This window comes from Trifolium pratense, linkage group LG2 (assembly GCF_020283565.1).
Source record: "Trifolium pratense cultivar HEN17-A07 linkage group LG2, ARS_RC_1.1, whole genome shotgun sequence".
NCBI lineage: Eukaryota > Viridiplantae > Streptophyta > Magnoliopsida > Fabales > Fabaceae > Trifolium > Trifolium pratense.
Window position 1 is genome coordinate 19,838,297 of NC_060060.1, and position 25,143 is coordinate 19,863,439.

Here is a 25,143-nt window from a genome sequence, read left to right on the forward strand (position 1 = left end):
AAAAATGATAGTAATAATTAATAAAACAACCAATAATTAGCAGCTCATTACAATGATAGAGACAATATTGATCGCAGTTCATGATGGATAAAAAAGGTGAAATAACAAACCAGGAATATACACTCTAATCTTTCATAATATGAAAATCCTTCAACACTTGCTACCTTACCTTTCTAATATCTTTCATAATAAAAAATTCATGAAAAGCATCGTTCAAACAAATATCAAATAGATTTTATTGCTAACTTACTATTGCCCAAATTCATGTAAAGCAGCCAAAGCCTCTAATATAAAAATCGAATTCCTTTTAATCACTTTAATAACTAGACTCATACATTTTAAATAAAAATAATCGTGCAACTCTTAACACCAAAAATAACACAGTTTAAAATGAGTTTAAAAAATTTGATCTATATTACTTGATGTAAACAATAGAAAACTGAATTTCAGAGAACAACTAAACAAGAAACCATGAGTCATTATTAATTATATACCATAACATATAAAAAAAATATTGAGTTAAATATCAATACAATTTTCATATGCACAGTTTAATGAAGAATTGTTTCACAGAAAGTTTAATGAAGAATAAACATTTAATTAATTAATAATAAATTAATTAGTGGACCTACAAGTCTTTCTCACTTCACCATTATTTCCGGTAAGAACATTCATAGCACTCATTTTATCCATAACCTCAGGAAACCTTTGTTGCCACAAACCATCTTGATTGGCCATCTGTTGAACAATAGGAATTGTTCTAGGATCATTAATCAAATGAGAATCTGTAAGCATAGTTGTCTTGTTTCTAAATACCATATTCTTGAAAAACAAGTTATCAAGCACCGCCGGTGTCTCATCGAAATTCACTGGCGGGTTTCTAAATTGAGGTGTCCCGGCATTTGCACATACTTGTTGGAACTCAGTAATCACTGGACCCGGTAATGTAGGGTCAGGTTTTCTTGTGTTTGCGAAATTGTAAATTCTTTCCATAAAAATATCGCAATGAACTGAACCAACTGAATGTGCACCAATTAAAATAACCATTTCTTCAATTGTGAAACCTTTTCTGGTAAAGAGCTCAACCATTCTTTCGATCGGCCAACTAGGCATTGGAAGGTTGTTGGCTTCCACGACGGATGCAAGGGAATAGACGGAATCTCTACGACCGCCAAGAGGCACTCTACGAGGTAAACCTGCAAGGGCCATTCCTTCGTTGATTGCGAATGCTAATGTATCTGAGCATGATACTACTCCTGGACATTGTTCTTCTAGTTTTGCTTTTATATCATCAACTATATCAGCTCCTTTGAGAAGTTGACCATTGAAAAATGAACTTTTTTCTACTTGTTCTCCTGTTGGTGAGTAGTCTAGCAAGATTGATGCATCACATCCCTGAACACACATGATCATAGTTTAGTTTAACTTTGATAAATAAAATATAAAACACATAATCAAAATTTGAATTGTATGATCTTGAATATCCAATTTATCTAACCAGAAACTATCTGACTACATGTTTGCATAAAATTCATTCAAATCAAATCCATGATTGAGACACTTTTACTCTAAAATAGAAATCCACAATTCATACCGGTTATTAATAGGCTTTATTGAACGTTTGACCCTTATGTTTTAAAAGTTGTAAGTTAATCTCTTATGTTTTAAATATTTCAAGTTGGTTCCTCAAGTTTCTAACATTTGAATTAGTTAGTTTTTTCGTCAGTTTTCTGAGTGACACCATTTGAAATAAGCACGTGGTTAACAAAATGCATATGCGGACAAATTCATTGACAACTAACATGACATGTAAAATTCCAACTTATTTATTGATAAAAGTGATAAAATGAAATATATTAATATAAAGGATTAACTAATTCAAATGTTATGAACTTGAGGAACCAATTTCAAAACGTTCAAAACATGATGGATCAACTTCAAACCTAAAATTCAAAGAGATAATAAAAATAAAAATAAAGAGGACTATGCATGTATGTTGAAATTTGAAAAAACTTACAACAACGAAGCAATCATGAAATTGAAGACGAAGGAGGTTAGCCACTGCATATGGATTCGTTTTAAGAATCTCGGCAAGAGCATCCGCCACAATTTTCTCCGCGTTGGGGCAACTACCGCTATAAAATCCTTGCTTAAGATTAGCAATATTATTACTAACAACATCATTATTTGGTGTTTCCTTTGGTTGATCATTATTGTTATTATTATTACCTTGATTACCTGGATTTGGTAAATCTAAACCATATCCAGCAGGAAAAGCTATTGAAGGAACAATGACAAAGTTGAAAAACAAAAGGGTCACAAATATGATCCTTGCCATTTTCATTTTTTAACAAAAAATAAATAATAAATGAAAAAAAATGTTGAAAAGGGTGTTCAAGATTACACCAAAGGAAAACAAAGGTGTTACAACCTTTTAATAACAAAATGCGTTTGATTGAAAATTTGAGTTTGTTGTTATGGAAAAATGGTTTATAACCGTTTTGAAGATGTAACGTTTATAGATGTTATCTATATATAGTGACTCTTTATTTTTATTGGTTGTTTTCTTATCCGTTGAAATAGGAAATTAATCCAACTTTAGCAACTCATGTAGCTTTGATCCTTTTTGACCAATGTTAATTTCTTCTACTTGAGCCATATTAAGCAATACATTCAGTTATGTTAGAGAATTTATGAAAAATTATGAATTAAGATGAATCTTTTCTATTCCAAATTAACGAAATAGATTGCGTTGTAGCTTTTCACACAATTTTCACGCTGATTTATATCAGGATCGTTGGATAAAAAATGTACGAACGAGATCGTTTTAAGTGATTTTATGATAGAATTGATTTACACCGTCCGATCTATGATTAATGACTCGGATTTAAAATAGTGTGAAAAATAATTGTAGCGAATATTAATCCCGAAATTAACATTCTTTAAGTTGGTCAAACTAGATCTTATATTTAAAGAAAGAGGAGTACATAATAACATGATTGAAGGTGTGCAATTAATTTCTCACCAAACTCTGTCTCTATTTCTCTTATTAAAACAAATGAGGCTTAATTTTGGCTTAGGCCATCATCATTATAAAAATAAAAAAGAGGTTTAATTTTAGTTTAATTTCTAATGAATACAATTTATGATCGAAATTTATGGGGTTTAAGTTTAATTTTATTTGTAATGAATACAATTTAAATTATGCAAGAGATGTATTTATTTATTTTTTTTATGAGAAGAGATGTATTTTTTTGGACAGAATATAGGTAGTTTTTTGTTAATAATATGATACATATCTTACATTTTCTTTAACATTTACACATGATCTACATATTGAGCAAAATATTCAACTATTTTTACTATGAAGGGAGAGTCTTATTAAATTGGATCGACATTTTGGACAAACACACAAATGATTTTAACACCACATTTTCACCCAAAATCTTAAAATATTTTCACCTAATATATGCAACAAATTTAAGAAAACAGAACAACACGATATTCTACCAAATAAGAATAATCATGCAATATTGCATAGACAAATCTTAGGAGAAAATGTATGAGTTTAAATGATTTTATAGGATTTATACAGAGTTAAATCGTATAAACTCATTTTAATTTACGATTTCATTCTAAAAGAATTTCACCTCAATTTAACCTGAAGTATTTAATCAATAGATTTTTTTTAATGAAAAATATATTATATTATATATTATATATAGTAAGCAAAAAGAACTGTAGAAATTTCATAATACAAAGGGATACTAGAAGTACACCCCGTCAACGCCTAACAACTTCTAAAAAACACAAATAACCTACGAGAAGCACACCAAAAACTAAACACTTACCCCAAAATCAATAGAGTTTAAAATTTAAAATAAGATTTTAACGTCAAGTCATATATTTGAATTGTTTGTTTACCAATTTACACAGTAACATAGTTTTTTTTTTTTGAACAGTCACAATTACACACTTACACGCAATAAGCATGTAAGTGATTTCGATCGTCCAAAAATAATTAAATGGTTCTAATTTATCAATATAGTTTGAACATAATTTTGATCTAAACCAATATTTTTTATGAGATGATCCGTAACAATTACTGCATGTGTAACCCACTTGGGTTGATCTGGTGGTATTGACTTGTGACCTAGGAGTGCACTTTTACTTAAGATCTCGAGTTCGATTCTCTCTTATACCAGTTTAGGTGGACTAATTTAACTTATTAAAAAAAAAAAACAATTGCTACGTGTGTAATCCACATCCGTAGGTGCTTCATATTTTATTTTATTTTGCCTTACGGGTATGTGGAACGAGTGTCTACAATGAACTTAATTGACATTGACAATTGAGAAAAAAAACAAATTGCTTGCTATACAGTATGGTTGACTAGTGATGGCACCTAATGATCTATAGCTTTTTCTTTTTTCTTTCATGGAATCAATTTATAGCCTTTGTTTTCAACTGAATTTCATTTGGCCCTTATTGCCGTCGAAGATCCCACAAAAGATACCTCATCCTTCATGACAAGTAGTATAGACACCAAAAGCTTTTTTATTATAAAAATCATGCTAAGTTCCAACAATTTGTAGATTATATCACAGTCAAATACAGTCTCAATTACGGTGGCAAAGAATATTAAAACATTAATGTCACGCTCTAAATTGTGGTCACAAATCATATTTTTAAAACCTCGCTAAATTGGTCCATAAATCTTAATTTAACTGATAAAATTATCGAAATTATTAGATCAGACAATATAATGGGATTCGAATCTCGCTCCTTTGTCATTTCGTCCATTCCATTAATTTTTTTTTATAAGTTGGCAACTATTCGAAAGTCTATAAGAAAAAGGGTCGCTAGTTATTATAAAAAATAATCTAAGCAACTTTGTAATGTTTATGTTTCTTGAAAGAACCTACATCATCCATATATGATGACAAATTCTCTTTTTTCTTTACTAGGGAAGAAATTTCATGTATGATAAAAAAAACTACATGGCTTCTCTAATTCATCACCATCTTTCACTTTTTCTTCTTTTTCTAGCATTTTCATTAACAAGTGTTTTTTCCATTGAATTTTCAATAAAAAAATCTTACATGGAACCTTTTAAATGTTCCACAAAGATCAAAACATGCAATGCATCACTCTATCACATAAACTACGATCACAACATAGAACAAATAGCAAATTTTTATTCTGTTGATTCTTCCCAAATCAAACCGATTATTCGTAGCACGAAACAAGATTACCTTATAAAAGTACCTTGTTCTTGCAAAAAAACCAATGAGCTTAGTGGTTATTTCTATGATACAATCTATACCGCGAGGCGTAATGAAAGTTTTGTCGATGTTAAGAATCTTGTTTATAGCGGTCAAACTTGGCAAGACGGCGAAGATTTAGTTGCAAATGAGAATGTAACAATACATATTCCTTGTGGATGTTCTGAATTTGAGTCAGAAATTGTTGTTACATATACTGTTCAGCAGAATGATACACCAACATCAATTTCTCTTTTGCTTAATGCTACTGTTGATGGCATTGTTAGAATGAACCAAATTTTGGTTCCTAACCCTTCATTTATAGATATTGGTTGGGTGTTATATGTTCCTGATGAGGAATTAAAACGGTCCTCACATTCCAATCGAAAAGGTAAGTTCTCGCCTCAACCTCTTTAATTTCTTTATTCACGGACACATACAGATACAGACATCAGACATCAGACACAGACACATAGACAAACATCAGACACGGATACAGACACTACAACATGTTTCTCGTGCTTCAATCATAGAAATTAGTTTTAGTTTAAATATGGATACTATGATTAAGTACTCTAATTATTTTTCTTGATTTTGTTTTCTCTTAATTGCAGAAAAGAAACACAAGTGGGTGATAATTATTGGTATCCTATTGAGTGTGACATTACTTTCAGTTATTACTGTGATTGTTCTCATTCTTAGGAGAAATAAAGCTTATCCAACCAGCAAAACTGATCCAAGAACTTTCTCTAAAAGATCATTAGCCAATAGAACTATTTCCTTAAGAAATCACGAATTTCATAAAGAATATATGGAAGGTAACTTCAAAAGAAATTTAACCTCTGTCTGATTTGAAAAAACATTTTTTATTTTCATTTTATGTTTTTTTTTTTACAACAAAAAATTGAAATGAAATTGGCTTCGCCCGGGTTCGAACCGGAGACCTTCAGTGTGTTAGACTGACGTGATAACCAACTACACCACGAAACCTTGATTTTTCATTTTATGTTTTTAGTAGTCTTATTCATGGAAAATATTGATGCAGATGCAACACAATTTGAGTCAGAAAGACCAGTGATTTATGATTTTGAGGAGATTGAAGTTGCTACAAATAATTTTGATGAAACTAGAAGAATTGGAGTTGGTGGATATGGTACTGTCTATTTTGGAATGTTAGAAGATAAAGTAAGTAAATCTTTCATAGATTCTTTAATAAGTCATTTATCATTAATACAATCATATTTTTTCATATGTTAACTAAAAATTTGACAATAATAACTATTTTAACTTTCAGGAGGTTGCTGTGAAGAAAATGAAATCTACCAAATCTAAAGAGTTCTATGCAGAACTCAAAGCCTTATGCAAGATCCATCACATTAACATTGTAAGTAATATTGATTTTTGACGTAGGGATTTGGATCGTCTGTGGTCAGTAACATCACGCAAATCGGTGATTGTTCGATCAAAATTGAATAGTCCAAATTTCAAAGTCTACATTGAAATTTGGATTGTCTAATTTGATTCAACGGCCACCTATGATATGAATGTGTGATATTGCTGACTACAGACAATCTAAATCTTCTGATGTTTGGTTAAATTATAGATCTAACTAATGACATTGTTTTAGGTGGAGTTGTTAGGATATGCAAGTGGAGATGATCACCTTTATTTGGTTTATGAGTATGTTCCTAATGGATCTCTAAGTGAACACCTTCATGATCCACTATTGAAAGGTATATTGATACATGTTCTAAAAAAAATTCCATAGACTAAGAATAATTGAATAAAGTGAACAATTATTTAGTAACATAAAATTGTCACACTATTTGTTTTTAGATTTATATAAAAAATTCTATTCTAAAACCATAATATTGGAATAGGTCACCAACCTCTTTCTTGGTGTGCTAGAGCTCAAATTGCACTTGATTCAGCAAAAGGTATCGAATACATACATGATTACACGAAATCACGATACGTGCACCGTGATATAAAGACTAGCAATATTCTTCTTGATGAGAAGTTGAGAGCAAAGGTACACATTTTCTTTGTTTTGTGTCTATGTCCATGTCAATGTTTCGTAAGTTCAAAACAATAATCATTTACTTTTATTCGATAAGTAGGTAGCCGATTTTGGACTTGCAAAGTTAGTAGAAAGAACTAATGATGAAGAATTCTTAGCTACAAGACTTGTCGGAACACCAGGCTACCTTCCACCAGAGTAGGTTCTTAATTGCTAGTTCTATCGATTACTTCCTTCGTTACAAAATAATTGTCGCTTTTACAGAAGAATTTGTTCTAAAATAACAATCGTTTTACTTTTTCAAAATTGGTTATTAATTGGAATATTTTTGTAAAATTGTTACACTTTTTTTAGCGCCCTAAATTTGTTACACTTAATCATTCATTTATTGTTTTTCTTAATCTATGTGAAACAACTTTAAACAACTATTATTTTCGACCGGAGGGAGTAATATGATTAAGCTTAAGTAAAGAAAATTACTCTATAGTTAGTTTATTTTTTCTTATATATTTTTTTCTTCATCTTTTTAGGTCTGTGAAGGAGCTTCAAGTGACAATAAAAACTGATGTATTTGCATTTGGAGTGGTTCTGTCTGAGTTGATAACAGGGAAACGTGCTTTATTTCGTGACAACAAAGAAGCCAATAATATGAAATCACTTATTGCAATTGTAAATTAAACTCCTTTTGAATTCATGGTTGAAAGAAATATATAATTAAGTGAGGGAACAAAGAAAGTTGATATTTGTTTCAATCAAATTCAGGTTAACAAAATATTTGAAGATGTTGATCCAGTGACTGCTTTAGAAGCTGTTGTAGATGGAAATCTTCAACGTAATTATCCTATTGAAGATGTCTACAAGGTTAGATTCAATTTCAATCTTCACATTGTTATAATTTATAAAAGTTTCAATTCTTGTTTGTATAGAGATCTTAATTAAAGGTTGATAGCATAAGTGTTTATGTTAAACTATTTCTATAAAGGAATAAAATAAACCGAATCTATTCCACAAGGCTCGAACCGGAAACCTTGTTTAAGGAATTCAAAGTCTAGTTTCATTCGGACCTACGTAATGTTAGTAAACTCAAATTATTTTCATATAGGCTATAAGTTTGTAAAAATAAACTCAAATAAGAGATTTTCTTTTGTCACCCTACCTAATTTCTCACACGCCCTACGAATTTACCAAAATACCCATGTCCGCTACTTAGGTAGTGGGCAGCCCCAAAAACACCATACCTTTATAACGTCCGCTACTTAAGTAGCAACAAGTGTAAAATGACTACTTAAGTATAAAATGAAAAAGGCATAGGACGCACAAAAAACTGATAAGATGACAAAAAAAAAATCACTTCGAATAAACTTATACAAATAAAATGTCCTTATGAATATGAATCTTAAATCTTAATTCACATTCAAAAATAAAAGTTCAAACTTAAAACCATGTAACTTGTGCTTTGTGAAAACAAATGAGTAATCCCTCCTAGGACAATTTTACTTTTGTGTCTTAAAATTAATTTTGTTTTTTGTGTCTTAAAATTAATTTTATTAAAAGTCTCATATTAAATGAAAAATATAGCCCGATAATATGCATGTTAGTGGGAACAATTTTCGTCTTACAAGACGATTTTTTAAAACTGAATTAAACACAACCCAATATTTCAAATAATTTTTGTGGCCATGTGGATAATGTATTGATGTCGGCATGTTGCTTTTTTTTTCATTATGTGTATAATATCTACGTGCGACAATTAATGTTAATATATGTTTATCTCCATAAGATTAGCTCAGTTGTTATGAACATCACATTATATATTTATATATATATATATATATATATATATATATATATATATATATATATATATATATGCAAAAACCAAAATTTGGATTTCGAATACTACATTTATTTACTTTAAAAGTGAAAGTTTTAATCGTTAGACTATCAGGAAGAAAAAGTGAATAAAGTGAATAAATGTTTGTGATGAATATTTCAGATGGCAGAAGTATCGCATTGGTGCATGAGTGAAAATCCAGTGGACAGGCCAGAAATGAAAGAAACAGTTATAGTATTGTCAAAGATTGTAATGTCTTCAATAGAATGGGAAGCTTCACTTGGTGGGGACAGCCAAGTTTTCAGCGGTGTATTTGATGGAAGATGATCATCAACATTCAAAGACTATATGTTAATAACAAAAATATATATATGTATATGCATCCTTGTCTTTGCCGCTTTAATATTAAAAAAATACTAATATGGATACAGATTTTGGTAGAAAATTGTAGATATTATTGATGATAATGACTTCTTTTGTACTCAAATTTTGTTAATGCTAACTACATACATTATATGTTGAAAAAATGGGAATATATTACTAATTTTTGTGCCACTAAGTATTTGGGTAGACTTTAATTAAACACTGATCTTGTTTGTTGCTTTGCTTACATTTGGCAGAATATGAAGGCATTTTCACTATAAGCCAAAATAAGTCACGGTGTGGCATAACTTAGTTATGGAATGGTTTGAAAATTAATTATTTTTTTTCTAATAGAAGTTTTAATTAAAATGTTAAAATATAAGAGCTGAGTTCAAATTCAGCCTTAACAATACAATAGTGATGGTTTTGTCGTGTGATCTTATTCAACTCGAGATAAATGGTCTATGTAACTGTAAGTAGAAAATATCTACTACTATTTCACAAAAAAAATAAGACTACATATTAAAAAAAAAAAACTGTGTGATCATGTTTTACTTCCATGAGTAGAACACTGTGATGCTCTACTAGATGCTTAAGCATCCGATCTATTTTTTGTGTTGTTATAGTTGTAAGCAGTTTGTTGTTAGTTGGTTAGTTACTTGTCTAACAAGTTAACTACTTTGTGTTTTCATTGTTTATAAGTAGTGTTAGATAATGATTGTAATTCACAACTTGTATAATTTTCTCATTCTTCTTAATCAATAAAGAATAACTCTTTTCTCTCTTCCCCTTCATCTCTCTCGAATCACTTTCTTTCACAAAGTGTGTGTGTGTGTGTCTACTAGCACATAGGCCTGGTTTATGCCTAGTGCTCCAACATTTGTTCCAACAGCCTTTACCTAAATAATGAGATTGTTTGCACTCTAAAAATCTTTGGTTGACTCTTGGTTTTTCTTTTCAAGAATTCTTTATGGAAATTGATCCTATTAGTTGGACAAATTATAATTTAAGCAACACAAGGCATAACATGTTTGCTGCAAGTCTTTGGTGGTCTTGGCGGAATAGAAATTCATCTTGTCTAATACCTTCAACATTTGTTTTCCCACTCTTAATTCCAGCACTCAGAATGACAGGTGGGTCCAACGAAATCCTTATAATCAGGATTGTATTATTATTAATGTTGATGGAGGTTGTTTGGGTTATCCTATTAGCAGGAAATTGTATTAGAGGTTACTCTAGCTATAATTCTCCACTCTTCAGAAATTCTTTATGCTGAACTAACTGCTCTCTATTCCATGGACTCGATCTAGCAAAATCTATGAACTTTACTAACGTGATTTGCTATTCATATTCACTTATTTGTGTTAAGATCCTTCACGAGTCAACTCCTAAGTTCCATGGTATTCAATGTTGATTCAAGACATAAAGGATTTAATCCACCAAGATTGGTTGTTTCCATCTTTCTCATACCCTCTAGGAAGGCAACAATATGCTGATTATTTGGCTAAACTAGGCGCTTCTTCCAATGATGAACTTCTTACCCACATTAACTCATCTTCGAGTATCAAAGTTCTTATCTTTGGAGACTCTTCTGGAACTAACCTAGTTATGTAGGATTTAATTTTTTTTCTTTTTTTTCTTTGTCTTTGCTTTAAAAAAAATAAAAAATAAATATAGACCTCTCACTCTAATATGTCTTTGTTGTTTAGTCTAATAGTCATGTTTGATATTTTTGTTGATTTAGTATTTCAAAATTTCTAGATTTAGGTATTAGTTTTTTATAGCCATTTTTAATTAAAACTAACACTTTCTATGTTCTTTTTTAAGTGTCGAATTAAATCATTGCATACATGGCAATGCACAACTTTAATTAATAATATTTTTAATTATCTATTATAAAAAATTATGAATTATATTTTAAAAATACTCCACAAACAAATTAAACATCTTATATATTAATATCTATTTTTATATATATTAATAAACAAATTACGATCAAAGAGGATTAAGTTGCAAATCCTTTTGTAAAAATAAAAAGAAATAAAGTTTTTGAGAGAAAAAAGAAAGAAAGTTGAAATTCATAATAATAATATTTTACAGATTCATTATAATATTTTTTTAAAAATCCGAAAATGCTCCAATAACTTGTTTTCTCGCAGTGTCACCGTCGTCGTTGAAGTCCCAATTCTCCGTCGTCTTCTTCTTCTTTCATAACCACCGTGACGCTGATTCAAATCCGATCCAATCTATCGATTGAACGCCGCAGCATCAATGTCAGGGGCAGCTTCTGCTCTGTTCCTCCTCGACATCAAAGGCCGCATCCTCGTCTGGCGTGACTACCGCGGCGACGTCTCCGCCATCGAAGCCGAACGTTTCTTCACCAAACTCATCGATAAACAGGTTCCACTTCACTTCCATTCCTCATTTATCAGATCCAAATTCACGATGTATATGAATGATTCGAGCTTCGATTTTCGATTTTTTTTTGTTAGGCTGATGAACAGTCTCAAGATCCCGTTGTTTACGATAACGGTGTTACCTATATGTTCATACAACATAGCAATATCTATCTCGTCGTTGCGGCGAGACAAAACTGTAATGCCGCAAGTCTTCTCTTCTTCCTGCATCGATTAGTTGATGTAAGCGTTTTTCTGATTCGATGTTCGAACGATCTTTCATTTGAATTAAGAATTGAATTAGTGTAATATAATTTGTGTCGTTGTTGCAGGTGTTTAAACATTATTTTGAAGAATTAGAAGAGGAATCACTTAGGGATAACTTTGTTGTTGTGGTAAAAATTTGAAAGTGTTATGAACTTGAAGTATTTTGTGTGAATTATGAATGCGTTTGTTGAATTGTGTGGTTTTGATTTGATTTTTGGATTTGGATTTGTTGTGTTGTTTGTAGTATGAGCTACTTGATGAAATTATGGACTTTGGTTACCCTCAGTATACCGAGGCAAAAATTCTTAGTGAGTTTATTAAGACTGATGCTTATAGAATGGAAGCTACTCAGAGACCTCCTATGGCTGTTACTAATGCCGTGTCTTGGCGAAGCGAAGGGATAAGTTACAAGAAAAATGAGGTGGTTATTAGAGAAGTGAAGAATTGTATGATTTTTAATTGTAATTTGATGGTTTGAGCTGCTGAGTTGTAGTTTTTTATTTTTGTATTTAGGTTTTCTTGGATGTGGTGGAGAGTGTTAATATACTCGTCAATAGCAATGGACAGTTAATTAGATCCGATGTTGTTGGTGCGCTAAAGATGAGAACATTTTTAAGGTTTGCTTCTTGCTTTGCTTGTGTTCTAAGTCATTTCTAGGTAATGTTTTGAGATCTTCTAGATTTTGGTATTGATTGCAATGCTAAATTCTAATGTTGTTGGTAGTTTTCTGGTTTCTGTTGGTGACTTTTCGTTGTTTCTATTGTTGTCTTCTGGAGGGCTTGTATGTTTATGAGGTTGTTGATGACGACTGACTGAAATGTTATACATTAGGAATTAGGGAACCAAGCCTAAACTGATTTGTTGTATTGAATAGTTTTTATACTAATTTGAAGAGTGTAATGAATTAGCAATTTGCATAGGAGTTTGTTATTTGCTGTTTGTACAGACTCCTCATGCTTATGGATGCTTTATTCATCTGGTACATTTGAGGTTTTCTTTAGGATCTCATGATGAACAATCAACATATATGTGTTTTCTACCCATTAGATATTTGGCAGAAAGGCCTAACCACTGGATACATGTTACTCTCCCTACATTCACAGTAGAGAGCATTAATTGTGAAGTATCTATTACTCAACTTCCATGCTGGAATGTTTATCTGAAAACTAACATGTTTCGTTCTTGGCTTATTCTAATGCAGTGGTATGCCCGAGTGTAAACTTGGTTTAAATGATAGAGTGTTATTAGAGGCACAGGGTAGAACAACCAAGGGAAAGGCAATAGACTTGGAGGACATCAAATTTCATCAGTATGTATGATTGACTTTCTTGTCTTTACAAATTGATCACTTTGAGTGATAAATTAGATATGCATTTTTCAAGCATGTTTCCTCTTCATGAAGCTAATAAATGATGTCTGGCATTTTATGAAGGTGTGTCCGATTGGCTCGATTTGAAAATGACCGAACAATCTCTTTCATACCTCCTGATGGGTCATTTGATCTGATGACATACAGGCTCAGTACACAGGTTCATCTTCTGTTGATATGAAATAAGTTTCTGTTTTGAGAGGTGGTATACACACACAACATACTCACACAGAGAGAGAAAGTGAGCATTTTGAAGTCTCTGTTGATTGTACCATATCTTTTCAGGTTAAGCCTTTAGTTTGGGTGGAAGCAAATGTTGAAAAGCACTCAAAGAGCCGGATTGAAATTATGGTAAAAGCCAGGAGTCAGTTTAAGGAACGTAGGTACTGAAACTTCTTGTCTCATATCTGCTTTTTTTCTTCTCTATTTTTTTCTTGACAGAAGATCAGGGAATCTTTTCCCTTTTATTCATGCAGTGAGGTTTTTGCCCCAGAATTTAGACTGCCCTAAATATCCTTGTTTCACCAACTAATAGGATTTATTTTATAGCACTGCCACAAATGTTGAGATTGAGTTGCCCGTGCCTGTTGATGCAACCAATCCTAATGTTCGAACGTCAATGGGGTCTGCATCATATGCACCTGAAAAAGATGCATTGATTTGGAAAATTAGATCCTTCCCTGGAGGCAAGGTATCTTGGAAGTGAAATTTAGTCCTTTAATTTAATAACATCCATCTTGATAACTAAATTTTATTTGAGTTTAATTTGTTGGATTCGTTTCTCCTCTCTTTGATACTTTCAGGAGTATATGTTAAGAGCAGAGTTTCGCCTTCCCAGTATAACAGACGAGGAAGCAGCTCCTGAGAGAAAAGCTCCTATACGCGTGAAATTTGAGATACCGTATTTTACTGTTTCTGGAATACAGGTATGCTACATAAACATGGTTTTCATATATTCCAAGTAGTATTTGGCAAATTTGTTCAGTATTAACTATTGAGTATAATGTTTACTTCCTACAATGTTCTTGTCTGATCTAAATTTAGGCGAATATTTCCTTTTTTGTAATATATCATTCCCTCCATGCCGTCTCTCTCACCATTTTCCCACCGGTGTATACTGTTAGAACTTTTGTCTCTGCCAACATTTTGATTATTTCAATGGATTGAGGGAAGTATGTTGGACACTAGACATCTAACTATGCTAACATTTTGATTATTTCAATGGTGAGAGAGACGTTGTAATATATCATTCCCTCCTTCTTGCAATATATACCAAAACCTTCACCAAGAGTTTATTTGAATCTAAAATTTTAGAGACCTTGCAGTTAATGTCATCTCTAATATCAATTAGAGTAGTCTTATCTGCACAATGATGATTACCTTTACTGTAAATATGAGAGACAATAAGAGACATCTTAGTCAACTCTATACAATTTAACCACCATCTATTTCTAATCTACAACGGGACAATAGAAGAAAGATTTGAAAGCTAAGTTAAACTGAGAGTCGGATTCGTGTCAAACGTGATTCCAACTTTTTCTAAAAGCAATTTCAATAGCTACCATAACACCTATAGGCTCAGCGTGAAGTGCAGTTGAGTTACCAATGTTAACAGCAAAGTAACCCATCGTAGCTGTACTAGGATCTCTAAAAATACTAACTTAAGCTGCTGGACCAGGACAACCTTTAGATGTACTGTCCGCATTACATTCTGCCCAAGGAGGGATAGGAAGAAAAGATATCAAGTAAAACTCCCTAGTTTTAGGAACTTTGGGAGGACGAACATTTATTGAAAAAGTTGAGGATGACAAACTCTTGGATAGGTGATGAAGACGAAGCATGAGTGTAATTACCAGTTAAAAGACACACTAGAAAGAATCATATTCAGTATTGCGAAGAAATTATTTTGCTATCAAACCTGTTAAGATTTCGACAATACCTCACAACATTTATTATGGTTGCCAATATTACATCTCTACATTGAGGAGACCAACCATTGCTGCAAATATCCAGGTAGTAGTTATTGAACTGGTATTTACTCGAAAAGAATCACAAAACTAAGCCAATTCCAGAACCTTCGTGTAAAAGAGCACTCATAGAATATATGAGAGCGAGAGTCAGAAGCCAATCATTGAGAGAGAATAGCACAACCTCGGCAACAAGATTCTCAAGTAGTTTTTAGCAGATAATTGAATCAATTGAAAGTGGAACAAAAAAACTTGCATCAGAAAAGTGTCAGAAATTAATACGCATGAATGAATAAAACATCAGCAACCATATGGTATATTGATGAAATTAAACTTAACCTCATATTTTGATTGTATTGTTCATTTAGTATAAGCTTTGAATGATTTGATGGAGATGGTAATGACCGTGTAATGTTTTGGTCTTTTAGGTAAGATATTTGAAGATTATTGAGAAGAGTGGGTATCAAGCTCTTCCATGGGTGAGATACATAACAATGGCAGGAGAGTATGAACTAAGGCTTATTTAAGATTTGTATCTGTTTTTGGTAACTTCAAACAGGTGGATGGGGGTGGAATTCTTTAGAAAAGTTAGAATTTATTTGGCCAAATATCTTTCTCTTCATGATAATCATTTTGGCAACAGATTGTAAGTTGCTCACTGTCTATAAAGTTCACACCAAATATCAGGAATTCGTAAGCGAGCCTGTACCTCGTGTGCAAGTCCTTTCGCTCTTGTTGGTAAAATGTTTATTTTTAATCCCCTTTTTGTTGTTTATTCACTGTCTGATTTTATCTTTTTCCATTGTCTTTTATATTGTAATTTGATTTACATTTGTAAGGGAATCTTTTACATTTGTACAATATCAATTATCAAGTGTCTTGAATTACAGTGAGAGAATATGATGTTACCTTCAAATGTCAGTGTAGTTAATTTCATTAAATACATCAAAGACATTCATGCTGCAACTACTATGTTTCAGATAACAAAGTCTTGAACAAAATAATGCAGTAAAAAATTTGTAAACATTATTTATTTGGATTAGGAATAAAATGTCATTTCTGTCAAAATTAACCCTATGATACGTCTTGATCTTAATCATTGTGTATGATTATAATAAGTAGTATATATGTATCTAGTTGTGTGTATTGAATTTGGTGATAAGGCGCAGTGCTCAAACAGTGCTACTGAACATTGTTTTAAGGTAGCTTTTATGAAACTCAGAAATGAGCTGGGTGCAAATTGTTTGGGACCAGTTTGAGTCTTTAGTCTTCGAATAATTTGGATATTTAAAATGGAAAATAATAAACATTTTAAATACAAATAATTCATAACTTTAATTTTATTTCGTTACCAATAAACAGTGCCAAAACACTTAAGGTTTTTCAAGGCACTGTAGAAACTCTCCTGTTTTACATCATCTCTGATCTTATTCTTTTTTAGCATTTGATAGCCTCTTCACCATTTCATTGAACTCATCATCTATGCCAAGCATGCTAATCCTAACATACTTTGAATCAACACCAAATCGCTCACCTTCCCTTCCACAAATATTCAATTTCCTTAGACAATGATGACTATTTTCTATGCCTTCCTCGCATTTCAACCAAGCAAAACCTGCAGGAATCAAACCAAAAAAAAACCTGTATATGAAAACCACAACCTAAGTTACAAAAAGGTAATTAAAGAGATGAAAGGGTCCAAAAAAAGCTTCAAGAAGTGGGAAAAAATATTACTAGGGTATGTTTCAGATATCTCATTGGTGAAATTACAGTGGGCCCTTGGATACTTGGTTACGTTAAAGACCATGCTTTGCTCAATAGCACCTCTAAATTTCTCCCACCTTTCCCTCATGAGGCGTTTGCTATATTCAAAGAAGAGTTCAGATTCATTGGACTTGAAATTTTGGTAACCATCACAAATCACTGCAATGATCTTAGCAGCTCGTGTTTGGGATTCTTTTGACACCCCCATTGTGCTGGATTGCACAAATGTGGCCATCTTTTTAGCAACTGCAATATCCTTTACAATAGCCCATCTTAACAAAAACAAAATAATCAAAAATTAAACCTAAACATATAACACCTTAAAATCATAAATGCCTTATGTGTAGGAAGTTTTCTACAAATAAGAGTGTCTCACAAATGAACCTGAATCCATCATATTTTATTTTACATTGCAATTGATTTTAGATTGTTATAATGACATAAACTTATCTCTTTTAATTAACTGTCTACAATTGGCTGCATCATAAAGTCAAATGTAGAGGATTCAATTGGTTCGCAAACTCACCCAATACGAGAACCAGCATGGCCTGTGCATTTGGAGAATGTAAAGAGCATAATATCATGGCCAGCTTCATAATTAATGGGTGTGTATTGCGGCCAATAATAAGCCAAATCATGAATCAACTTCCCTTCAGCTAGAGAGTTCACCATTGGTACACGAAGAGTCCCGTCAGGATTGTTTGGGGACGTCACCACCTCTATGTAAGGTTTGTTTTCATCATACAAAGCAGCATCACCAGCCCATCGAAACATCCTCGAATGCAATACATTAATTGCATTTTTATACTCCTAGTACAAAGTAAAATTAAACACATTATTGCAAAAATGGTAAAGGGGTGGGTTGCAGAGAATGAATTAGCATTAACATATAATAATGAAAGAAAGTTCACCGAATAATAAGGAGCAGTAACAACAACATTGATGGGGTGATCAGAGACATCTGAAGGAGACACAGCAAACAAAGCAGCTTGAAAGAGTTGAGAAGAACCATTTCCAACTACTATGTATTTATCTTTGGTCACAGCATTCCCAACCAAATGGTGAAGTCTCTCTATTTCATCCCTCAGTTCTGGTAACATGAACCAACACATGTTACTTGAATCACTGTAGTAACTCATCAATTCCCATCCTTTAATCACCACTGTACACTCATCACTCATCTGCTTCCAGTATGACCCAAATGCCAATGGATCACCCCTGTTAATTTCACAATCATATATAAATCATCATAACCAAATACCACACTCTTATACCGACACCTGAAAACACTATCAATGACTTTTCCCAGTTTAATGTGGTGTACTTGCTTATCCAGATTATTGTATACCGTGTTGGTCCAAATATGAGAAATAGATTCTTCCCCTTGACACAAGATAGGTGCAAAATCTAGATTCTAGAATAAAAAATAGATTCGATGAACTTTTAACATGAACAAATGAGGTCAATTTTTTATTTATTTAAATAATCTAGTGGCTAGATTTACATACTTAAAGATGGAGATGTAAAGAATTACCGGTTCAAACTCTGACTCATGCAATAATATTTCTAGTAGTTTCCAACTGATCTATATTTATGAGACAAAAATAAAGTTAATTCTATAGTGCACAAATGAGACATATTTTACGTCATACATGAGTTGATTTCTACGGTTACATCAACAAACCACATCATTGGATCAAATGAGATCCGATGTAATTTATTAATCTAATCGTGAAAAACACACTTGTAGGTAGTGAAAAAAGAAATTGAATTTTTTAAAAGGAGAGATTTAAAACACAAAAAGAACAATAAGAGAAAAAGATAGTTAGATAATTTTTTTTGAAAAAAAGAAGATAGAATTCATATGCCAATAATGATAATAAATAAATATAACGTTTAATTCTATTTTAAAATCACTCAGTTTTTTGTCATTCTATTATAGTCTTGTGGGATCCAAATGAGTGGCAAACTCTCCATAAGAGGTTTGACACTGCTGCATGTCCAAGCCAGTGATCGAACCCAGAATCTTGGTTAAGCTAGAAGAGACTCGCGTCATCTCATTTAAGTGCTCTTGGGTAAAAAATTACCAAAAAAATATTGATCATGACACAATAAAATATCGTCCAATACTATAAAATTAAATTGCCAACTTAATTTAATTAAAGAAAGGAAAAAAATAAAATTAATCTATGATTTTAGTCGCACTAATATTTAGTGGAATGAAAATTATCATTTCTGTTTATTTCTTTAATTTTTATCAATAATTCAAGTGAAGAAAAGAAAGATTACAAAAAAAAAAGGAAAGATGATTACTTCTGAGCATCGATGATGGAATTGTTTGAGAGATTGGAGAGGGACATTGTGTCATTGGAACAAGGGAAGCAATTATTGTTGATAGAATCAGAAGGAGAAGAAGAGTTAGCTACCACCATGCTTGATATTGTGTTCTATATATGATAATGGTTGTAATACCCGAGAATTTAAGAAACACCAATTAGGTAGTCCTTAAATATGTTAAGGATTAATTAGTGGGATATGAGAAAATTAAACTAGAATAGAACTTTTGAGAAGACAAAGTTATAAAATATGACAATGTCATGTTTGTAATTAATGAGAAACTTAAGGGCAATAAAATTTGTTAGGGGCAACAAATATATAAAACACATGTGAGGTAAAAAAAAAAAAAAAAAAAAAAAAAAGAAAATTCCTGTCTTCTTCGTCTCTCTGTTCACCGAGACCACCGCCTAAGCTTCCTCTAAATCCCTAAATTTTACAACCTCCATTATTCATAGGTTGGAAACCCTTGCATAGTATTTTCTTAATTAAAGAAGAGATGTAATCTCACTAGAAGCAAGAAAACAAAGAAGATTGAGAGGAAAAGATTGAGAATAGGAGACTCAAGATTTACTTAGGGTTCTAATTGGGAACTAAAATGGACAAGATGGAATCAAATTGAGAAACAAGAGGAGATGTGATTTGAGAAAAGGATGCATATGCAAGTTACAATTCTTTCAAACACCAAAGAGGTGAGTTCCTATTAGGTTTTGATTTTGGTTTAATTAGAATTCTAGACCTTTTGTTGAATAATGTTAGTGTTGGAATACATGTAGGGGGTTTAGAGACTAATTTTATTCATCTTTATTTATGGATTATAACTTAGGACTTGTAATTGTAATTTCTTGCGTTAGACAAGATTAGAATGGATATTGGGGTTGTTATGTATTGGCTGGAAAATGCTAGAAGTCATGAACTATTTGTTATTAGTAAGTTGCTGGATTTTTTTTAAAATTTTTTAAAATTATACATGATGCTTTATTTGAAAAGAAAAACAAAGTTTATCCGTTCGTCACCACGAAGAGATAAGGTGGTATCCGTTCACCACAACGAAGAGATAATGTGGTATCCGTTCGCCACAACGAAGAGATAATGTGGTATCCGTTCGCCACAACGAAGAGATAATGTGGTATCCGTTCGCCACAACGAAGAGATAATGTGGTATCCGTTCGCCACCACGAAGAGATAAGGTGGTATCCGTTCACCACAACGAAGAGATAATGTGGTATCCGTTCGCCACAACGAAGAGATAATGTGGTATCCGTTCGCCACCACGAAGAGATAAGGTGGTATCCGTTCACCACAACGAAGAGATAATGTGGTATCCGTTCGCCACAACGAAGAGATAATGTGGTATCCGTTCGCCACAACGAAGAGATAATGTGGTATCCGTTCGCCACCACGAAGAGATAAGGTGGTATCCGTTCACCACAACGAAGAGATAATGTGGTATCCGTTCGCCACAACGAAGAGATAATGTGGTATCCGTTCGCCACCACGAAGAGATAAGGTGGTATCCGTTCACCACAACGAAGAGATAATGTGGTATCCGTTCGCCACAACGAAGAGATAATGTGGTATCCGTTCGCCACCACGAAGAGATAAGGTGGTATCCGTTCGCCACCACGAAGAGATATGGTGGTATCCGTTCGCCACAACGAAGAGATAATGTGGTATCCGTTTGCCACAACGAAGAGATAATGTGGTTTATATGCACATAGTGGAATGAAATAATTATAAGAGATATATGAAAGTTTTATTATGTTTGATTAAAGATATTTTGTTTTGATGAAATCCATGTGTGAGATTTGATTGTTATTATTTTATGATTTAAGTATAATGCAATTTCTCGTTTGAGTTGTACCATTGATGAGATATAGTTTTTTTTTATATGCTTTGTTGTTAGTTAACCAACACTTAGAGAACTACGTGGCTCTGATTCCCTAATTGTTTAGGGATACGTAGGACCAGGAGTCCTCCCTGTCGAGCTATAGTTTCAGTAACTCTATATTTTAACTAAGTACATTTATATAGTGTATAATGTATTAGGCTTGCCAGGCTAAATACAGGGTTAGTTAGAGGTGGCCTGTGCGCCGGTCATGACCAGGGATTGGGTCGTGACAATGGTAGCCTTAACTATTGATTGATCACACTCTTTGTGTTTCCCTTGAATGTTCTTGATTTATAATAACTCCTCAATTGTGATGATGTTAGCATATGAGGAGAGATAAGGATAATTAATGCATAAATTCTGCCTTTTTCTAATTGTCTCCTCTGTTTTATTTTCCATCTTTTCCAAGAATGGTTCTTCAATGAAACGGTTGTTTCTCTTATACCTAAAGTCTCACATATTTAAATGTGGAGAAGTGTAGAATCCGGGGTTCGAACCCCTGTCATTCCAATAATATCTCTAATAGCTATAATTTGAGCTACACTTATGGGACTTATACTACTCTATCCTGTCACTATTTAACTTTTTTGGTATATTAAAAAAAATCATGTTAAACAGTGCCCTCGAGACACTTGTTAAGCATAAGGAAATAAAAGAGAAAATTAATATTATGAAGACAACCATTTACACTTTGAAAGCATTGAATACACACATTTCAAGATAAATTTTTCTTTTTAATATGCTTAACTAGTGCCTCGAGAGTCGAGAGTACCGTTTAACATTTTCCTTAAAAAAAAGATCTATCTAGTACATAACATGGACAAAATACATCACTTTTTAAATGTACCAGAAAAGTCAAATTTGCTTATAGCAATATGAGGGAATACCTCTTATTCTTTTTATAAAAAAACAAAACACATAAATCACAAAGACCGATGAAACACTTTGTACTTCCTCCGGACACAATTATAAGCAAAAAATACTTTTTAGATTTATTGAAAAAATAATGTATTCAGTCTATATTATTGATTAGATACATTACTTTTTCAATGAACCTAAAAAATGGTTTTTCCTTATAATTATGTCCGGAGGGAGTATCTAGTTACTTTTATTTAATACTCCAATAAACTTAAATTTATTTCATAAATATATTTATTTAATTACTCTTAATTCGATCAATTTATATATTTAATTACTCTTAATTGTCTCTATAATAAATAAAGACACACGTAGAGTATTATTTTAAGTTTTAGAATTTAATTTTCTGATGATCTACTTTGCACTTTTTACAACTTTAATTTAATTTTCTGATGATCGAGTTTATTTTAAGGATCCACCACTGCTTGTTAAACATACATATTACATGTGCTTTTATGACTCCCTCGATGTTGTTAGTTTGTGGCAAAGAAAACACGAGGTTTCGTCATTATGTTAACCTCTTAGAGTTAATTTGAAGTTATCTTGTTAAGGATTGAGACATCCTCATCCACCATATTCCCATAAAAGGAAACTGTTGTGCTTGCCAATTTGGGATGTAATTTCATATTTTGATTTTTTCTGTTTTTTTTTTCTTTTCTCTCATGTAATCCAAAAAAAAACTTAATTTTAATACAAATTAATAAAAACAAATATAGTTATACATGAAAACATAAATCATAATCACAATGTTCAAGTTAGTGCACTAGCAAAGTATAGTATCTTTAAGATATATCGGTCTAGTTGTGTTCTACTCTCATTTATAACAATTTTTTAATAAAAATAATAATTACTACATGTATTAATAAAAAAATAAAAAATTCCCGCCTACCACCACCACCCCCGCCGGAGCACCACCCTAGTGATCATTGTCACCTTGTCAAGGCTCCATTGTGAATGACCATTGGCAGCCTCCTCTGCCAAATCATATATATTTTAAAAATATTTTATTACTTTATGATAGTAATTTAAATTAATTAATATGAACTTTTTATTTAAAGTAATAAAAAAATCTGGAAAAATAAATTTGATTTGAAAAAATACAGTTATAATAAAAAATTGGTTTTAAATCGGTGTAAACATATTAAACTGGATTGAAATTGTAAGTTTCAAGCTAATTCAGAACTGAATTGAACAGTTTTTATGAAAGGTGTTTTCAGAAAATTGGTAAGCAAGTACTGAATGATAGGAACTGAAACATAAAGTAGTTAGCATGTGTTGCAAGCTACTGTTGGTTTCACTTGATTCTTTGTAATTAGCTTCATTTTTTTGAATATGCTCCAATACTTTGTGAACTATTTCTATCAAAATTTACCTTATAATTAAGATCGATGACTTATATTTAATCTTTAATTATCATGCATCCTCTATCCTTAATAGCACCAAAAGATGCGTTTATTTTGCTTAAACTCGAACTAATTAATTAGTGCCGCATAACACATATTTTTTAGTAGTATTTTATGGTAGTTTTTAGTAGTTGAGTAGCAATTGAAGATCAAATACAAGCAAAAATCTAGAGAAATGAAGTTACTTGGTCAAAAAGCAAGAAAAGTGGAAAAAAACATCAAAGAAGAGAAAAAATGAAGAAAATGCGCAAATCATCGTACCCATGATGAGATTGATCGTAGCACGATGAAGGCGGTTAACAAAATGAAGAAAATATGAATCAAATCTACATCGTACCATGATATGACCCATTGTGGCCACGATGAGGTGAATCTGAACGTCATCGTGGCTACGATGGAGCGCAAGAAAAAACCCAAATCCAACTAAAAAAACTATAAATAGAGACCCCTCCTTCACAATTATTCATTCAGAAATATTGAGAGCTATTCCAATATTCAAAGAGAGTTAGGAGAACTCTAAGGAGGAGGCAAGAAGGGCCAAGGAACTCCAAGGCAATAAAGTTCTTTTTTTTATTGTCTTCGTAATTTTATTTTCCTAGGTTAGGCCGAGTAGATGAACTCCCTTATGAATGCTTGAGACATGTAATTTGGTTCGAACAAGATTATATTCAATTGTTATTTAGTTATTCTCTACAATTGTCTTTTTTTAATGATTTATTTTAATCTTGATCACATTAGAACGAACCAATAGGAATTATCAGATCCCGTGACAACCGATTAATAGGCCCAAACCTAAAGACAATTCAACCAACCAATATGAGACCATTAAATTCAGTACCTGATGAAGGGGGTAATATAAGATTCACACTTAGTTAAATTATGCATGATTAGGGTTAATCAAACAAGGTAGGAGAACACGTGAGAACTTGTTAAAAGTTGAACGTGTTAAAGGTAAAGATACATATAAACAAAGGGGAAACCTACCAGAGGTTGACTAAACTTTATTCAAATTGCAATAGAAATAAGGAATGGTAGCACTGAACTTATTTTAATAGAAATTAATCCATCGGGTAATAACAAATAGTAAGGCAGGTATAACGCCAGTTGAAGTAGCAAAGTTTTTCACAAGAAAGGGAGATTGAATTGTGAACCTATTAAAATTTACCTTTTAAAAATATAACTCAACAGAAAACGTTAGTGGTTAGCAGTAAAATTAATCCATTGTGTGCATAGTGTTTGCTCAAAATAAAAGATAAGGGAAGAGAGAATCAATACACAACAATTATACTGGTTCATCCCGAATAGTATGGGTTACATCCAGTCTCTCACGCTCCGTGAGTATCCACTATAATC

General features: G+C 32.1%; 4 protein-coding genes and 1 non-coding gene across 9 annotated transcripts; 2 read left to right on the forward strand and 3 right to left on the reverse strand.

The window, feature by feature from the left end:
- Positions 1-391: 391 nt before the first annotated feature.
- LOC123906858 (peroxidase 57-like) lies at positions 392-2,482 on the reverse strand. Its single transcript, XM_045956869.1, has 2 exons — positions 2,018-2,482; positions 392-1,395 (listed from the first exon to the last, which is right to left on the reverse strand). Exons 1-2 carry the CDS (start codon positions 2,342-2,344, stop codon positions 616-618), a joined length of 1,107 nt encoding a protein of 368 aa, XP_045812825.1. The 5' UTR covers positions 2,345-2,482; the 3' UTR covers positions 392-615.
- A 2,379-nt stretch (positions 2,483-4,861) lies between these two features.
- On the forward strand, positions 4,862-9,508 carry LOC123906859 (lysM domain receptor-like kinase 3). The gene is made up of 10 exons (XM_045956870.1): positions 4,862-5,655; positions 5,879-6,082; positions 6,310-6,449; positions 6,559-6,648; positions 6,892-6,997; positions 7,145-7,296; positions 7,385-7,482; positions 7,815-7,953; positions 8,047-8,145; positions 9,281-9,508. The coding sequence occupies exons 1-10, from the start codon at positions 4,980-4,982 to the stop codon at positions 9,443-9,445; spliced, it is 1,869 nt and encodes a 622-aa protein (XP_045812826.1). The 5' UTR covers positions 4,862-4,979; the 3' UTR covers positions 9,446-9,508.
- Positions 6,181-6,254, reverse strand: TRNAV-AAC. Its single transcript has one exon. It is a non-coding gene; the product is annotated as a tRNA-Val (tRNA).
- A 1,997-nt stretch (positions 9,509-11,505) lies between the features above and the next one.
- Positions 11,506-16,255, forward strand: LOC123906860 (AP-1 complex subunit mu-2). Of its 2 annotated transcripts, XM_045956872.1 has the most exons (11): positions 11,506-11,881; positions 11,974-12,120; positions 12,210-12,272; positions 12,389-12,565; positions 12,658-12,761; positions 13,346-13,453; positions 13,577-13,673; positions 13,799-13,896; positions 14,063-14,204; positions 14,317-14,439; positions 15,909-16,255. In XM_045956872.1, exons 1-11 carry the CDS (start codon positions 11,753-11,755, stop codon positions 16,005-16,007), a joined length of 1,287 nt encoding a protein of 428 aa, XP_045812828.1. In that variant the 5' UTR covers positions 11,506-11,752; the 3' UTR covers positions 16,008-16,255. The 2 variants fall into 2 exon arrangements, with proteins under 2 accessions (XP_045812828.1, XP_045812829.1); XM_045956873.1 differs by lacking the exon at positions 15,909-16,255 and having other exon boundaries at positions 11,577-11,881; positions 14,049-14,204.
- Positions 16,256-16,802: 547 nt separating this feature from the next.
- LOC123906861 (L-tryptophan--pyruvate aminotransferase 1-like) lies at positions 16,803-20,439 on the reverse strand. 4 transcript variants are annotated; one of them, XM_045956875.1, is made up of 6 exons: positions 19,558-19,695; positions 18,779-18,829; positions 18,156-18,462; positions 17,771-18,054; positions 17,215-17,516; positions 16,803-17,095 (listed from the first exon to the last, which is right to left on the reverse strand). In XM_045956875.1, exons 2-6 carry the CDS (start codon positions 18,796-18,798, stop codon positions 16,908-16,910), a joined length of 1,101 nt encoding a protein of 366 aa, XP_045812831.1. In that variant the 5' UTR covers positions 18,799-18,829; positions 19,558-19,695; the 3' UTR covers positions 16,803-16,907. The 4 variants fall into 4 exon arrangements, with proteins under 4 accessions (XP_045812831.1, XP_045812832.1, XP_045812830.1 ...); XM_045956876.1 differs by having other exon boundaries at positions 18,156-18,658; positions 19,558-19,618; XM_045956874.1 differs by lacking the exon at positions 18,779-18,829 and having other exon boundaries at positions 19,558-20,439.
- Positions 20,440-25,143: the final 4,704 nt, after the last annotated feature.

Coding starts and splice junctions, on each gene's coding strand:
- LOC123906861 (XM_045956874.1), bottom strand. CDS start 19,676: ATGGTGGTAGCTAACTCTTCTTCTCCTTCTGATTCTATCAACAATAAT. Junction 18,463..19,557: donor TCCATCATCGATGCTCAGAA/GTAATCATCTTT, acceptor TGAAATTAACAG/GGGTGATCCATTGGCATTTG. Junction 18,055..18,155: donor TTACTGCTCCTTATTATTCG/GTGAACTTTCTT, acceptor ACTTTGTACTAG/GAGTATAAAAATGCAATTAA.
- LOC123906859 (XM_045956870.1), top strand. CDS start 4,980: ATGTATGATAAAAAAAACTACATGGCTTCTCTAATTCATCACCATCTT. Junction 5,656..5,878: donor CTCACATTCCAATCGAAAAG/GTAAGTTCTCGC, acceptor TCTTAATTGCAG/AAAAGAAACACAAGTGGGTG. Junction 6,450..6,558: donor TTGGAATGTTAGAAGATAAA/GTAAGTAAATCT, acceptor TTTAACTTTCAG/GAGGTTGCTGTGAAGAAAAT.
- LOC123906858 (XM_045956869.1), bottom strand. CDS start 2,344: ATGAAAATGGCAAGGATCATATTTGTGACCCTTTTGTTTTTCAACTTT. Junction 1,396..2,017: donor TTCATGATTGCTTCGTTGTT/GTAAGTTTTTTC, acceptor ATGTGTGTTCAG/GGATGTGATGCATCAATCTT.
- LOC123906860 (XM_045956872.1), top strand. CDS start 11,753: ATGTCAGGGGCAGCTTCTGCTCTGTTCCTCCTCGACATCAAAGGCCGC. Junction 11,882..11,973: donor CCAAACTCATCGATAAACAG/GTTCCACTTCAC, acceptor TTTTTTTGTTAG/GCTGATGAACAGTCTCAAGA. Junction 12,273..12,388: donor GGGATAACTTTGTTGTTGTG/GTAAAAATTTGA, acceptor TGTTGTTTGTAG/TATGAGCTACTTGATGAAAT.